Source organism: Ictidomys tridecemlineatus, chromosome 4 (assembly GCF_052094955.1).
Source record: "Ictidomys tridecemlineatus isolate mIctTri1 chromosome 4, mIctTri1.hap1, whole genome shotgun sequence".
NCBI lineage: Eukaryota > Metazoa > Chordata > Mammalia > Rodentia > Sciuridae > Ictidomys > Ictidomys tridecemlineatus.
Window position 1 is genome coordinate 125347503 of NC_135480.1, and position 15550 is coordinate 125363052.

The following is a 15550-nucleotide window of genomic DNA, read 5'->3' on the forward strand; positions in this document are numbered from 1 at the left end:
GGAAAATTTAGTAGGCTGTCCTAGGCCACAGAATGGGTTAGAAGCTGTTTCAGGTTAGAATCTGGGTATTTAACTCTAAAACCTCAAGCTCTCATCCTTGGCTTTAAATTGCCTCTGACAAAGCAGGGGACTCCTGTCTAAATGACCCAGGACCATCCAGGAGCCTGGCAAGTGATTTGCTGGTTGAAGGAAATCATTTCAGGAAAGACTTAAAGCCTCTCCCCTTGGAAAAGCTTGAAAGAACACATTTTAAATTTTGTTGATGGAAAATCTTAGCATTAGCTAAACTCTAGATAGCATTAGCTTCAGCTTTATAAAAATAATCATTCTCTTACTTGGATCAACAGACTACTAGTGGGTGTGTTTTATGAGATGTCCCATCTAAGTGGGTGTTCAGTTCTAGTTTTAAAAAGGTATTAGTTTACATATGAGTCATTTGTTAAGCATCTGCTGTGTGCAGGTGCTTCACTAAGTGCTAATGATACCCTTGTGTGTAGTTTTAATCTTGAGCTGTGTTAGCCAGTAGTGTTTCAGTCTGGATCTCTCCCAGCTGAACTTCTGTTGGATTTTATTATAGTCATGATAGATACTGTCTCAGACAAATCCTATTTGAGGAATAACTTAAAATTCCATCAAGGGGAAAACAGACATTCGTTTCTGGGGCCAGGTGAGGTATACCATTCAAATAGGCATTCTGGATGTCGATGGCCTTGGTGGATTGGTCATCGGTCGAGCAGTGCGGGTGGTGGGATGGGGCCACGAACACCTCCAACATTCCTTTAGTGAGGCCCGGCTCAAACATCATGCTGCGGCTCCTCACACTCACGTTCTCACAGCCAGGGTACAAGTTGTTGATGCTCACAGAGACTACAGGTCAGAAAGAAAGGAAGTAAGACCTTGTATAAGGCAACATGTATGTTTGCTCTTCCCTCCCAGCTTCGCTGTGTGTTTTCCTTTTCTGAAACATTTCCCAATCCCCATCTCCCACTAGGCCTCAGGCTGATCTGGGTATGTGCTCTGTGGTGATGCTGCCCAAGGAGGTTGTGTAGACATTCTCTGTCTACCCACCTCCCAGACTTCTCTTCTGCCTTGTTCTGTGAACTGAGAGGTTGACCTTATAGACTGCATCTTTCAGGCTTGTTTGCCATTTGATTTCTGGAGAGGAATAGCTAATGGGAGGCACAGAAGAGGGCAGAAAAGCCTGGGCATTTCCTCCCCTCTCACTTCCTGATGCTTCTCTGATACTGGTTGTGTCTCATTCTATGACTCTAAGCAGAGCTCCAACATTCCAAGTCCCTCTTAGGTTCCTGTCTCTTGTATGTTCAGCCCTATAGTGGTAACAGCCTCCCTTTCTTGCCAGTCTCTAAGTCTTCCATGTTTCCTGGGGTTTGGACCATGACTCCTTCTTCTTAAATTTTTGCAGGTGTATTCTCCTCCAGGTCCATGGTGGACACAGATGAGCACTACTCTTATACATGCAATTATTTTAGGTTGCATACAAAATTATTTTAGATAATGGTAAACCACAGCATTAAATAACACTAATCACACAGCAAGAAAGTTTTGAAAATCCTTTTCAAAACACCCAGCAAGTTTTAAGATCCTTTTGGTTGCTCTAGCATTAAGTCATAATCTATGCCATTAAGATTTTAGCATGGGCTGGGGATGTGGTTCAAGCGGTAACGTGCTTGCCTTGCCTGGCATGCGCGGGGCGCTGGGTTCGATCCTCAGCACCACATAAAAATAAAATAAAGATGTTGTGTCCTCTGAAAAATAAATATTAAAATAAAATTTCTCTCTCTTCTTTCTCTCTATCTTTAAAAAAAAAAGATTTTAGCATCTTTTTAGCAAATGCTGATCTTCTCTTTCAAAGTAAGGGAGCAGGCAACAACACACTGTTCAACCTCACTGCATTTATTTTTACCAGTGGTGGTGGTTTTCCATTTATGGCAAGGAAATTAAACTGTTTCGTTTTCAAATTTTAATGTACTTTAGTAAGTAAAAAGTGAGTTTTAAAATAATTTACATAAAAACAATGGTAGCAAGCAGGTGTGCATGTGTGTGGGGGGGGGGGAGTAACAAATCTGTGTTCTCTTTGTATGGGTTTACAGCCTGTGCTTCCTAACTATCTCCACTGCTTGCTGGTCTACCCATCACTCTGTAAGGTAGGTAAGAGGGAAAAGGGCAATGAAGGACAGGCATCAGGTTTATGCACCAAGAAAAATTCAGGAGTCATAAACCTGAGACAGTGGGGAATCTTATCTAAACAGGCAAACAGATCTGGAATGCCTAACCTTCCCCTAGCTGTAAAGAACTGTAATTCCTTGAGGGAATTATTACTTAAAATTCTGGGACCTAACTACAACAGATACACATCAGAAAAGTGGGGATCACCCCCAGCTACAGCTAATTATAACCCCTCAAGGAGCTATGGTTTCCAAAAATATTTTCCATCATTATCTCTTGCAACCAGCCTTCCCTTATTACCAAAACTATGTCAGAACCATCCTGTCAGCTAGAACATCAAGACCCTCACAAACAAAGTGTGTTGAGGGCCATCCAAGGGGTAATATACCAAAACCAATTAAGGGTGGACAGGAAAATGGAGGCAAGAAAAAAAGACACAGTCCTCTGAAAAGCTCCAGCCTAGAGACCACCTCGCCATCCTCTCTATGAGGCAGTCCGTGCAGTCCCTATGCTGTACGTTACTCTCACTTCTCACTCTCTTTACTAAACTTTTGCTTGCTACTTTGTGTTTTTCTGGAATTCTTTCCAGTGGAGTCAAGGACTGTGGTGGCTGCCCCAGCTCAATGTGGCAGGCCCTAGCCCTATAACCACCCCAACATGTGGTGAAGCCATCTGCTTTATGGCTGAAGCTCAGACCCTGGCTCGAGGTAGGTGTTCCATAAGTATTTGTACCCTTAGTTCACAACAGGTAATGAAAGACACTAAAAGTTACCCAAGAAATGACCATTTCACCGAGTGAGTAGTGTGACTTTCAAAATTGGTGAACCAAACACAAAAGCAATCCCATCTTTAGAGACCAAAGAATTAGGACTCAGGGGATGGGTAATGGATATAGCTAAAGGAAAGAGCAAGAAGGAGAAAAACAGACAGATGGATGAGGCTTAAGCACAGAAAAAAGGAGGAAGGGCAGTAGGAGAGGCAGTTTAATATATATTTTATTCTGATTATAACAGAATAATGTTTGGTAAAAAGAAATGTAAGATAAAAAAATGAAATGACCTAACCCCAAAGGTTAATATGGTCCATATCATAGTGTGTCCTCACAAATCATTAGTTCAAAATAATGGACTTTGGTGATTCCCAGGAATGGGTTTGTCCTTCTTCCTGTGCCCTGACACCTGTGCCTAGGACAATCATTTGTTAGGACCAGACCATGTTTAGTGGCCTCTGGGCTTGTGCTTGCTGAAAGCAGGCAACATTTGGTAAGTGGTCATTATTCCTGCAACTCAAAGACAGTTTACATGGAGAATATAAAAGGTTAGGGCAAGGCGTGGATACGATTAAAATAATAGCTTATAAGGGAACACCGAATCACAGAATGAAATTTTTTTTTTTTGAATTTTTGTAACTGCTGCCCCCGAGTGATAAAAAGGGGCAGACCCCAATGGAGAACCAACCCACTTTGGCACCAGGGTCATAAGAGATTTCCTTAGCAAGCTGCTCTCTAGTGAGGACAGAAACAACCTCTCAAGTGTTCCTCCCATGAGATGGATATTTTCCTCCATCCTGCAGGGCCTTGACTAAACAGCCACAACCCTCAGTGGGTGATGAAGCTAAGTGAAACATGCAGTAGTAAGATGATGAGCAAGTGTAAGATCTATTGGAGATTGGGTCTCCACCCCCCCTGTGTGTCAGACAAGTGTGTAAACTCAGAATCCTCTCATGCCACTTCCTTCATCAAGGGCGAGAATTTGTGAAATGGAAATAACATAGTCTCCCTACCTCCGCCTCTTCTCTAGTACTACTCTGATCAAAGAGTACAATTCTGATAGTGTGAGAGCTTTAACTGGAGGCCTAGCAATATTGTAAGCTGCTGTGAACAGGGCTGGCCACATTCCACCCAGGAGAATGCATACCATGTCCTGTCTCCTGCCTAGGAGCTCAGCTTTTGTCTCTAGTGTTTTTGTAGGAATGGCAACAGCAAAGAGTCAAAATTTTAAAAGCAAATAAACTTCTTGATGTCCAAGTGATGAACATATTCCCATGTGGGCATATCTCCAACAGAAAGAAATAAGGCCTGCCAATTCCAGAAGTTGTTGTGAGGAGGGACAGCAGTGCCACTGGGAGGTAACAGTGCTAATGTTTGTAGAATCAGGTGACTTCCCTGGAGGCACATACTTAGGGGTAGTCTTTCCTGTGGTGTCTATAAAGCAACTCCTGCTTCTGTTCCCTAGTATGCATGGTCCACTGCCAGAGCCCAGCTCCCTACCACTTGTACTTTGAGGCCTTATACTTGTGCCAGGCTCAGCTTTTTAGAGAATGTCCTTTTCTGCTGATAAACAGCTGTGAGGGCTAGGGGTGATATGACCTATCCACCCCAGAGCTGGCAAAATCTTCTCTGGGTTCAGCCCAAACCCCAGATGTGCTTTCTATGACATCTGCCTCAACTCAAACCTGCAAAGACATGTTAACCCCACCAGGGCAAAAGGAGGAGATACTGTGGGGCCCATGGATACCACTCTTACCTCCCTACCAGCTGCAAGCAGGTGCTGGACTTAGAGTATAGGAATATCATTACTCCTGTGACTGTTTATATAAATATTCTGCCAACCCCTCTGGAGCAGATGTGACTTGAGTTTTGAGGAACATGGGCAGCTATAGATATTATATTTCTTCTGCCCTTGTCTTGACCCTCCCTCCAAGAGGCTACCTAACCTGGAAGAACCTACCTGGGTCCAATTCAGCTCTCACATTGACCAGGTGTGACCTTAGCTCAGGGATCTCACACTCCATAGCATTCCTGTCCTTTCTCCACTTGATCTGAAATATCATTGTGCAGGGTAGAATCTCATACATGGGATCCGATGTCTGTATTTGCCTTCTTTCTCTCCTGTTCTACTAGACTCCTGAAGTTGAGGGGAGATGGGGACCATGTGAGCCTATATCCTCAATTGGAAGCTGTCCTCCTCCTCCCTATAATCACTGCTAGGCAGGAAGGTTGAACCAGAGAGGCCAATTCTTCCAATTTTCCACAAGAAGTCAAATATTCAGGTTTTTAGGTGAGATCTCTTGATTTAAACGCTATCAACTAATTCAATTTATCTTTTCTCCTGCCTAACTCTAAAGAGAACATGGCAACTTATCAGGCCAGGCCTACTAGTAGCTGGTGTTCACCACAACTAGGCAGCCACACCTTGTATCTCTAGGCCTTGGGTTACTTCTCTATAAAATGCCTTTGATCTACCTCTGAGTCATGGAAATCAAATGAGATGATCCACATGCAGCACCTGGAACCCAGGTTAGCATGACCTTTGATTTTTGTGTCCCCAAGGAGCAGCCACCTCACAAGCTGGACAGACTCTTGGGCTTCTCTGGTTTCTTTCTGGCATATATTACATTATTAAGACTTGAATATCTCCAGGTGGACTTCCTCAGAGTTGTGCTTCCTGAGAGAATGATGTTAACTCCCAGGGGGCGAAAGTATGAGGAAGGTTTTCTTCTTTCAGCATCCTCTGAGATGACAGGATGCAGGAAAGACTACAAAGAGAGTCACATGGGATTGATTGACTTAAGCACAGCATTTATTCTCCTAAGTGTCCTCTTGGAGAAGCAGGGTTGCCTATTAGATGTGAGGTAGGGGAAATGGAGGGATTCAGCTGGAGTAGGCACCTCAGCTCAGGGTAGCCAAAATAACAGGAGAAGCTGCCTCCTCACTAGACCTGCCATGGCTCTGCTGAGAGCAACTGAATAGTTCATCTGCTCCAGCCACAGATGGTCCTCCAGGAAATCATCTTTCCCAGCACCCATGACCCAACTGTCTCCAAGCACTGACTTGGATGTGGTTGCTTGCAGCAAGGTTTGTTGATTACAACCATCCTGAATGGTATTTTGCCAACAGCCCACTTCAGAAACTAGATATGGAAAACTGACCAAAAGGAAGAGAAATGGAGACATTGTTTCTAAGGAGTTGAACAGCAAGTATGTATTCCCTCCCAGGGAACTCATGCCACTAGATCTGGGCTCCTGGAATACAATCTTCACATCAAATTAGGACTCAGAAATTCAAGACCAGTGTCTGGTGCTTGTGCTCATTTACTGCCTATCTCCTCCACAGAAGTTCAGACCAGTGATATTAACCCTCAGTGAGAGAGAGCCAAATCCCTCTAGCACCAGGAACTGCTGGAGAAGCAGCAGTCACAAAGGCTGGCCCTAATAATCAAACTTGGAAATAAATCCATTGTAAGAAGATATAACCAATCTCAAATAAAGCCAAAATGACAGAGAAAAATGGAAAATAAGTACATAGAAAGGCACTTGCACAGAGCATTCAGGCACAAGATGCTCCATGAATTGGCAGCTAGGACTCCACAGCCTACTGTCCTATCAAAGTTTCTGTGATACCGGTAGAAACATCCCATAAGACTGTTGTGTGGAATATATGAAGCACCTTACATATCATATTTTGCCTAGTTCTTGGCACAGCTGGTGCTCAATAAATATTAGCAGTCTGTATTAACAATATTATCACTATAGTAATTACAATTCCATTTCAGTTATTTCTTCCCCAGGTTCCCAACTGTATAGCTATAGTTAGGGACAAGAAGTTGAAAGGGGAAAGTGAATCTCAGCTGACTGCTCCTGACTACTGCACTCCTCAGACATCCTTCCTCACTGAGAGAGGAATGCAACAGAAACACAAACTTCAAAGTATTTGTTTTAACTTACAGAACAGCTATAACACCTCTGTAATATCAGGTACAGAAAGTGAATCTGAGGTACACAACTTCAAAATTGACATTGTTTAGAAACTCATGGAAGGACTCTATTCTTACCTTCACAAGCATTCATTCTCTCCCTTTACAGTGGGACTCTGGAGACATGATACCCACGATTGCATAGTTTTCTCTTGCTCACTGTGGGTATTTTTCCCCTCAGGAGGGGTGTTTTCTCCTGCAGTTCTGGGTGTGATTCCTGACAGCCACTTTCAATGAAATGACAGATGTACCCACAGAAGGTAGGGAGGACAGCAGAGGCTACTTATCAAGAAGGGTTGATGTGACCAGATAGATCAACTGTAAAACCATTCAAGAGAATTGGAAACCACTAACCAACTTTGAGCTAAGCAGAAACATGCTTCTTCAGGAACCCAATTTTGTTATTCTGGGCTCTCACATGACTGAGTGTACCCACAGTGCTCCAGCAAGAAAGGAGAAGCAAGTCCCCTCCTGGGGCTGCTACTGGATCTGGGCTGTGCTTGGACCTGTATTATTCCAAGAGCAGAGTACTGCGCTAGAACAAACTCAAGTTCTACAATGTGCAGTTATTACTCTGGACCTTTGTGATTGATTTCAGTGGGGCCCCTCTTCTAGTATGGCTCAGTAGATATGAGTCTGGATGATATGCCATCGCTGGATGAGAGAGGTTAGACACAAAGTCAACAGCCAGCCAGAACTACATGTGAAAGCCAGCAAGGAAATGGAATCTGGTCATCCACAAGCCAAACGACCAAACCAGAAGAACCTCTCATCCTCAGACCTTGACCAGAGAGCCAGAGAGAATACAGAGCCACAGCTACTCGAGACTCAGCAGCCACACCGAAGCGCCTACCTGTCGGCTTAGCAGTTAGGGGAGATGGTGGGAATCTGGTGGAGTTGGTGGAGGAGAGTCTGGGCCGGCGCCTTCTGAAAAAGCTCCTCAGCAGACCGCACTTGAGAGATTCCACCAGGGTGGTTTTCCCAGAACCTGAGTGGCCAAATAGCTTGAGCTTGATTCTTGGCTGAAGATTCTGTGTGGGTCGGAGCTGCTGGATGAAGAGCCCTCTGTGAGCATCCTGAATAGAGAGGGAAAAGAGCCTGTTAGTCAGAGGCGGGGATAGGGGGAGAGTATCCCTGAGCATACTTCAAGTGATGATTTCCACCTAGTCACCAGTCTGCACTTGACACTTGTAGTACAGATTTTGTTCTGTATCCACCAAATTTCTTAACAATTCAGACAAATTTCACACACCATGCAAATCACCATTTAAAGTATCCCATTAACAGGATTTCAGTACATCTCTAATGCTCTACAACCATCACTGCTCCCTGGTACCAGAGCACTTTCCTCATCCCAAAGGAAATTACCTATTAGCATTTTTTGCCCCCCCCCATCTGCTCAGCTTCTGGCAATCACTGCTCTGTTTCTCTCTCTCTGGATTTGCCTATTTCCATGGCATTTTTGATGCATAACAAATAGGTGGAACACTTGTGAAGCCATCAATTTAACATGAAATAGGATGAGCCCTCTTTGACCAGTTGGGAGCCCACTTCTCACTTGTGTGGAGGAACTGTTTCCTTAACTGCACCACCAAGGAACAAGAGGGCACACCTTTTCCTGTCTATGCAGGGTCCGGCTCCTTCATGGCACTGTTACAGCACAAATGAAAAGAGCATGTCCTATTTTTGTGGAGGGTCTACTTACCTGATGGTGGTTCAAAAGGATGGAGCCTATCCCTCTGTGTGGAATCTCATTCCTTAATGGGACTGTCAGGGGATAAGGCCATTACTCTCTGTGGAGAGTTGGTTGTTAGATGGCATAATTGCGGCACAAGAAGGAGCCCTGTTCCTATCTGTGTGGAGAGTCTGGTTACTTGACAACACAAGGGAATGGAGAAAAGGGGAATCACAGGAGCCAAGGAGGACACTTCATCCCTCTTACTTCATTCTTTCCTGCTCCTCCAAGAAGACACAGAAGTCTCCCCAGGACAGAATCCCCACGGATCCACTCACTCATTCATTCACTCACCCACAAACATGAGGTTTCATATACTAAGCCCAGTGCTAAGAACTGGAAGGAAGAGTTAGTCTCAGCCCAGATCTATATCCTTGGGGAGATACAGAAGTGAGAACAATTTGATATCAGATATACTGTAAGTGCTATTAATGTAATGGTGTTATCAAGGTGTTCAAGGGCATCCACCCTGCTCAAGTACAGTGGGGCATCCCTCATGACACCCAGGGTTTTATCCTGCCTTCACATGCCATCCTTATTTCTATCACCTCCTGCTCTGCTCTCTAGCAAGGACCTGTTTGGAGTTGTTGCATGCTGCCTCAGGTCTCTTCCTTTACCGGATTTAGTTTGGCTCCTATGCATCTCACAAAACAAGTCTTGCCTGTCATTTTTCCTACAAGCCTCCTTCCCAGGAATGCTCAGGCTATGCATGGCCTCATCAAACTATAGAGTTATATGAAGCTCTGGCTCTAGACCAGGAGCCAACTCAAGGGTAGAGATGGTGTTCTTAGCCCTGGCACATGCAGTACACTCATTAACAGGTGTTACATAACTGACTTCACTCAGAGGGGTCCCAATCAAGAGCATCTCAGTGAGATCTCATGACTAACTGAACTCATTTCTTCAGTTCTAAATTCTGAGAAATGTTCATTTTTTTGTTAATCTATTCCAGTTGAGCCACTGTTATTTTTTTCTTTAACTGTGTGTTTACAAATACATATAACCCTGTAGAAGAGTTACATGTTTCCTAAACAGTTTCCAATTTCTATTCTGGGATCAGTTGTTTTCACCTGGGTAATGCTTCCCCCTAGTGTGCACTGTGGAAAACTGCAGTGGTATTTTTGTTCTCAAAATGTTGGGGAGATGCTACTGATGCTGGAAGTTAAGTGTCCCCACAACATTGCACAAAATAGCTCATACAGTGAATACTCCTGTGTCCCCATAACTTTTGAGCATCTTTTAAGCATTAATATGGAAGGAAAACTTGTTTATTGTCATCTGAGCTTAGGACATTACTGCATATTACATGTAGCATAAGGAACTTTGGAAAGGCATTTTTTTAATATGCCCCAAGTATTCCAAGATTGTGATTATATAAATTGATGTTTGGACTTTGGTTTTAATTCTTTGGACTACTTGTACTCCCTGCTTTTGAAAACCCTTTTAATATGTTGTGTGGCATCTGGGCTACCATAGCAAGCCATCCCTTTAGTACCTGTGGGAACTGCTTTCAATAATTTTGGGAATTGGAGCAGGATCTGCCTATCTCACTAGTCTCAAGCTCCATGTCCCAGCATCTGCAAATGGAGACATGAATACAATTACCATATTTTACTACAAGCATTTCCCTTTGAAGTTTGTTATTTTCTAGCTAGGGCTCACAGATGATTATCTGTGTAGATGTGTTCTTATGTATGGATTTTATTTCAGGACAGTCCAAGATGCATCACAAAAGATATGCTGTGAAATGTTGGGACATCGAGGGTTGGAAATCATGGCTCTGGAAAGTGATTATAGAACATTCTTATTTCTTCTAACCTAAAGTCTCAACAAAGCGCCATAGAGGAAGGAAAGGGCTGGGTGTTCCACCATTATTTCTCCTGGTTTATCACCCAAGTCAAAAAAAAAAAAAAAAAAGGCTGACAAGGTACTATTGTAAAAGTAGTACCACCAGGGTGGTCACTCAATCGGCTGGAATACATGAGGACTGGGGTTCTCCCCAGTGCCATCTATAGATGTTGATAAGCCCATGTGGCTGAGGAGCCACTGACCCACTGCAGAAATCCTACCTTCTTTCATTCTAGTTTAGCCTTCAGAATCAGCCCTTCATCTTCCTTTTGGACAGCAGCCAGCCCGCACCTCCATCAAATGGAAGCACCTGAGCTGCAGCCACTTTGTACAGATTGTGAGCACTTTGTACACCTTCCATTGTGAGCAGAGCAGCAAGCAGAAGGAAACACTCTATCTAGTCCAAGACACGCAACTCAGTCATGCTGAAATCCCTTGTACCAACTGGTGTCTACTTGACCTGCGACAGAGGGGAAGGCAGAAACCCTGCTTTCAGCTTAAACTCCATGGGGCACTTGTCACAAGTAAAGAACCTGTGTCATGATTCAGCTCCTTTCTGCCTCTTTTGTGCTCCAAGGATATTGACACATGGTACCTTGGCAAACACTCCCATCCATGTGAAGGAATGAGGCAGCTCATCCATTCTTCAGGAGTACATTCTTCCACTCTCAGAAGACTTGAATCACAGTAATTGACACACACTGCTGGCCTTGTGTAGCTTCAAAAAGTGGTTCCAATACTACAGATTGACTTATACACTGAGGGCAAGTTACGTCTATGCCTTGCAAATTCTGAGAATACAGCTTACTATTTCAGATTCCATGAGGGATAGTGGTGGGTTCACAACTATTGGCAATTTGTGTGCCCATGTCCTGAGTAAAAACAGAGGAGTTCCAGTGGCTGAAAACAATTGAGACAAATGCACTTCCAGTCTGCAGCCGTAACTTCCTTGTGCATGACATCTTCTAGCTTATGTGCTTTTGCTCACATCACTTATATAAACCTCCAAGAAATGTTTTTGAATAATATCATCATCTTCCTTTTCAGATAAGGAGATAAAATTCAAAGGGCCAAAGCACTTGCCCCAGCTATAGGGAAAAGCAGGATTTACCACAAGGTCTTTTATCCTTCTTATCCCCTTTAGTAGCAGGGGGAGAAAGGAGCAAATAAGGATGTACAAATTAAAGGCAGAATCTCAAAGCTGTGTGCTGGAGATAGAAGCACTAAAGACCTTCCAAGCAGTACCATGCACAGTTCATGCCCTGGGAAGACACCACCTCATTTGTATATTGTCTCAAGGACCACATGACTCTGGGGACACCTTGATTTTAAGTAGACTTATAAGTAATGACAATAAAAGAAGCAGGTAAAATGAGAAAGATCCTCTCTGCCTGGATTTTCATAGACAGAAAGCATATATCATTTTAGCACCTCATTCCATTTTCTGGCCTCAGTGTGAGTAATCTTCTGCATCCCAGGAAGTTATGTGGGCTTCTGTTCTTTCTCAGAGATGCTGTTTATTTGAAAGATGAGCTATAACCTAAAGAGGGATGCACCATCTCAGAATCAGTCACAAGCTCACATGCTGTTTCCCAAAAAGTAATTGTCCTCACAAAAATCTTATTTTACCCCAGAAATAAGCCTGGCTTTTATGATGTCCTCAATTCTAGGTGATCATACAATCAAACACACATTCTAACTTTTCAAATGGGGACCAATGGATAGCAAGCAGAAAAAAGCTTTCAAAAGGCTGACAAATCCTCAGAAAGGAAAACTACCCCAACTACAATAGCCTCAAAAAAATAAATAAATAAATAAAATACTTGGGAATCAACTTAACAAAAGAGGTAAAAGCTCTATACAATGAAAACTACAGAACACTAAAAAAAGAAATCAAAGAAGAACTTGGAAGATGGAAAGATCTAACTTGCTCTTAGATAGGCAGAATTAATATTATCAAAAGGCTGAGAACATGAAAGGGGCCACTGTGCCACTTTCCCTCCTGTCCTGTGCCCAGTACGTTCTTATATCTACCTGGTGCATCCTGCCCTTTCCACCAAGAGCTGTTGGCCTGGGATGAGATGGACCCATTTGCAATTAACCTCGGCTCTGAGAAGACAGAGGTTAAGAAAAGGTTAAGAAAAGCAAGGAAAAGCAAAATATCCTTGGGTCTTTTCACTTCTAAAGAAATCCAAGACCTCTTATCCTTTTCACTGAGAACCCTGGAGAATCTAAACACAACTCAATTTGACTTAACCTTCCATGATAGGTTTCTGAAATCTCAAGGGCTGAGGGTGAACTTTCACATATTGCCACAAGATGGCGCAGCAAGGACAGGAAGGTCCAGAGTCCTTTCCCTAGGAAGGTGGTTTTCATCAATCCAGAGTCTCCAACTCAACAGGAAAAACCCTAGGGTAGTTCTAGAAGGTGCTATAAATATTAATTTGTTTGGAAGGGTGCACAAAATTCCACCCATGGTCAAACTTTATTAAGGAGCCACAATACTACCTTGAGACCTGGGTTGGTCTCATCCTCAATGGATGGTCCAGGTAGGAGCTTATCCTACAAATACCCCTGGGAGAGGGAACAGCTGGGAATTTTGTGTTATCTAAATTTGGCCTTGAAATATTCTGCTGTGTGTGTCCCCTGAAGTCTCTGTGACTGGAACACACATGAGGCCTGGGGTGTCCATGAGTGAGTGAGCACTCCCCTCACTGCATACCAGAAAACTGGGTTGGGAAGAAAATATAGTTCCTAACTATTAGAAGTGCAGAATTCTGAGCTAGAATTTTCCAGGTGGTCATAAAGGTGTACTTTTAGGACATGTTACATTTACCTATTTCTTAGCTTTAATTGTTCACTTTGAGAATATATACAGGAATGTAAGCTTCCACTTCTATTTATATCCAAGGTTTTATAATAATAGAGCCCTGACAATCCCCAACCAAGTATCAACACATCTCACCTGGTTTCCAAGATCACCTCCTACCAGGGTCCTTTGTTCCTCCTCCTCCTGACCCTGACACTGCAGCCTGAACAGCTAGAGATTTCCAAACCAATCAGGTCCAACACCAGCTTGTTTTACAATGCTGGTCCAAACCAATCTTCTCATCAAGGTTCATAGGCTGTGCTTCCTCTCCAGTCCTATCAGGCATCACTCACTGACTGCACCACAGTGCTCAAGCTTTAGCCCTGGCCCAGTCAGCCTCCTTTCCTGTTTGCTCCTTTGAAGAAACTTAACTCTTACTTTCTCAGGCCCCAGGCCCTTTGCACTCACTATTCTCTCTCTGCTTTCTCCAACCCTTCCTCTGGCTGGCTTCTCCCAGGTTAGCTGATCAACCAGGGGAAAAACAGCTCCCTGCTCCCTCAAAACACGGAATCAATTCATTCATCTATTTAATCCCTTGCAAAGCACATACACTAGGGGGCAGCAAATCATTTTGTAAAGGACCAGATCGTCCTGGTTGCAGCTCTGCAAACAAGCCACTGAAAAGAGTAAACGAAGAGTTAAGGCTAGGTTCTAATAAAACTTTACTTACAAAAAATAGGTGGTGGACTGGCTTTGGATTCTAGGCCACTATTTGCCAACCCCCGATCTATCTCATACTGTCTATAGTTTTCTTATTTGTTCACTGACTGGATCTTTTCCCTTCTGTTTTGTGTTCACTGTGTTCTCTGAGTTCATTGGAGAAATCTCCAGTGCTGGGTCCTGGGGAGATCTGGCTGGCATACCACAGACACTGGGCTATCTTTTAAATGCATGCATACATGGATATTATTAGGTAACTGCACTGCTCTTTGCATCCTGGTGAATTTTTGGGTCTCCAGTGTCCTTTTTTCCGGCACGTTTTTTTTCTGGCAATTTAGCTTTCATGTTCTCATCAGAAGAGATGACTAAACCTCTGCAGGGTGACAGGGAAAACCATCCACAATCTGAGAGACCCAGATAAGAGCACCAAGAGGTGATATGGCTTCCACATGTGACAGAATGCAATTAGAACAGATGGAAGAGAGCAGCAACTCCTAGTTATGCAAATACAGTTTACTCATGGTGAATTTTTAATTCTGGGCAACTCCCAATATAGTCCTATTTTCCAAACTATTCCTGGACACCTCTCCACTGTCTAGGCTTAGGCTTAGCAAAAGTAAACTACAGCTTATGGAAAATCTGATTAGAACAAAAATCAAACTAAAATAAGCAACCAAAATCCTGAAACTATTATTTTAACATCAGATAAGAATGGGACTTGCAGGGACAGATTTAGTAAAAATGGAGTCCAATGCAAGCTCTAAATACAGCCCTCTCCTTGCCTCTGGTGACAAGAATCCCATCTTTTTCTAGAAGAACTGGGTTAGGCTAAGCAATCACAATTTTAATAGGTTCACAGGGCTGAAAGGGCAGGAGCTGCACAGGATAGAGTAGAAGGGGGAACATCGTTTTTGTTATAAGGTGGCAACTGCCAGTCACAGTAAAACTGTGGGGGCTTCCAGAAACACCCAAAGGAAGAGTGTCCTGGTAAGCTAGCTCAATGGAAAGTGGAAACCTGATTTGAAGGATTTCTGATTTCTGGGGTGTAAATGCTCCACCAGGGCTGACATCAAGACCCTACTGTCATGTCACCAAGTTGGGACAAAACCACAGGTTCTAGCACCCACTGCCCCAATTCACTCCATGTTGAATTGAACCAGAGTAATCTACACAGATCAGCCCTTCCCCATATTCTTCCTTCTTCACGGCCTGGCCATCCCTCAGACGCCACACCACCCAGAGTTGGGGGGGGGGGCTCACTTGGGTCCCTTGAATACACTAACTACAAACTCTATGACCCCATGGGTCAACCCTTGCATTATCTAATAAAGAAAAACACCTCTCCTGCTCTTCTGCCTTCTTCTGCTGGCAGATAAAAAAGAGGATCTGTTTATCATTTTCAAAAGCCAAACCCAGCAAATGTGCAAAAATCCATTCCTAGGCAATGTCAACTGATGAGAAGTGAAAACATAGGAGGCATTGGTTTTGCTAATTGGC

General features: G+C 43.5%; 1 protein-coding gene across 3 annotated transcripts in view; it reads right to left on the bottom strand.

The window, feature by feature from the left end:
• Dapk1 (death associated protein kinase 1) overlaps positions 1 to 15550 on the bottom strand; it is a 179700-nt gene that overhangs the window by 11037 nt on the left and 153113 nt on the right. For all 3 annotated transcript variants that reach the window (XM_040285588.2, XM_005337440.5, XM_078047378.1), the window contains exons 19-20: positions 7795 to 8017; positions 679 to 867 (exon numbers count right to left, since the gene is read on the bottom strand). In XM_040285588.2, coding sequence (XP_040141522.1) covers positions 679 to 867; positions 7795 to 8017 — 412 coding nt within the window. The remainder of the gene's footprint in view (positions 1 to 678; positions 868 to 7794; positions 8018 to 15550) is intronic.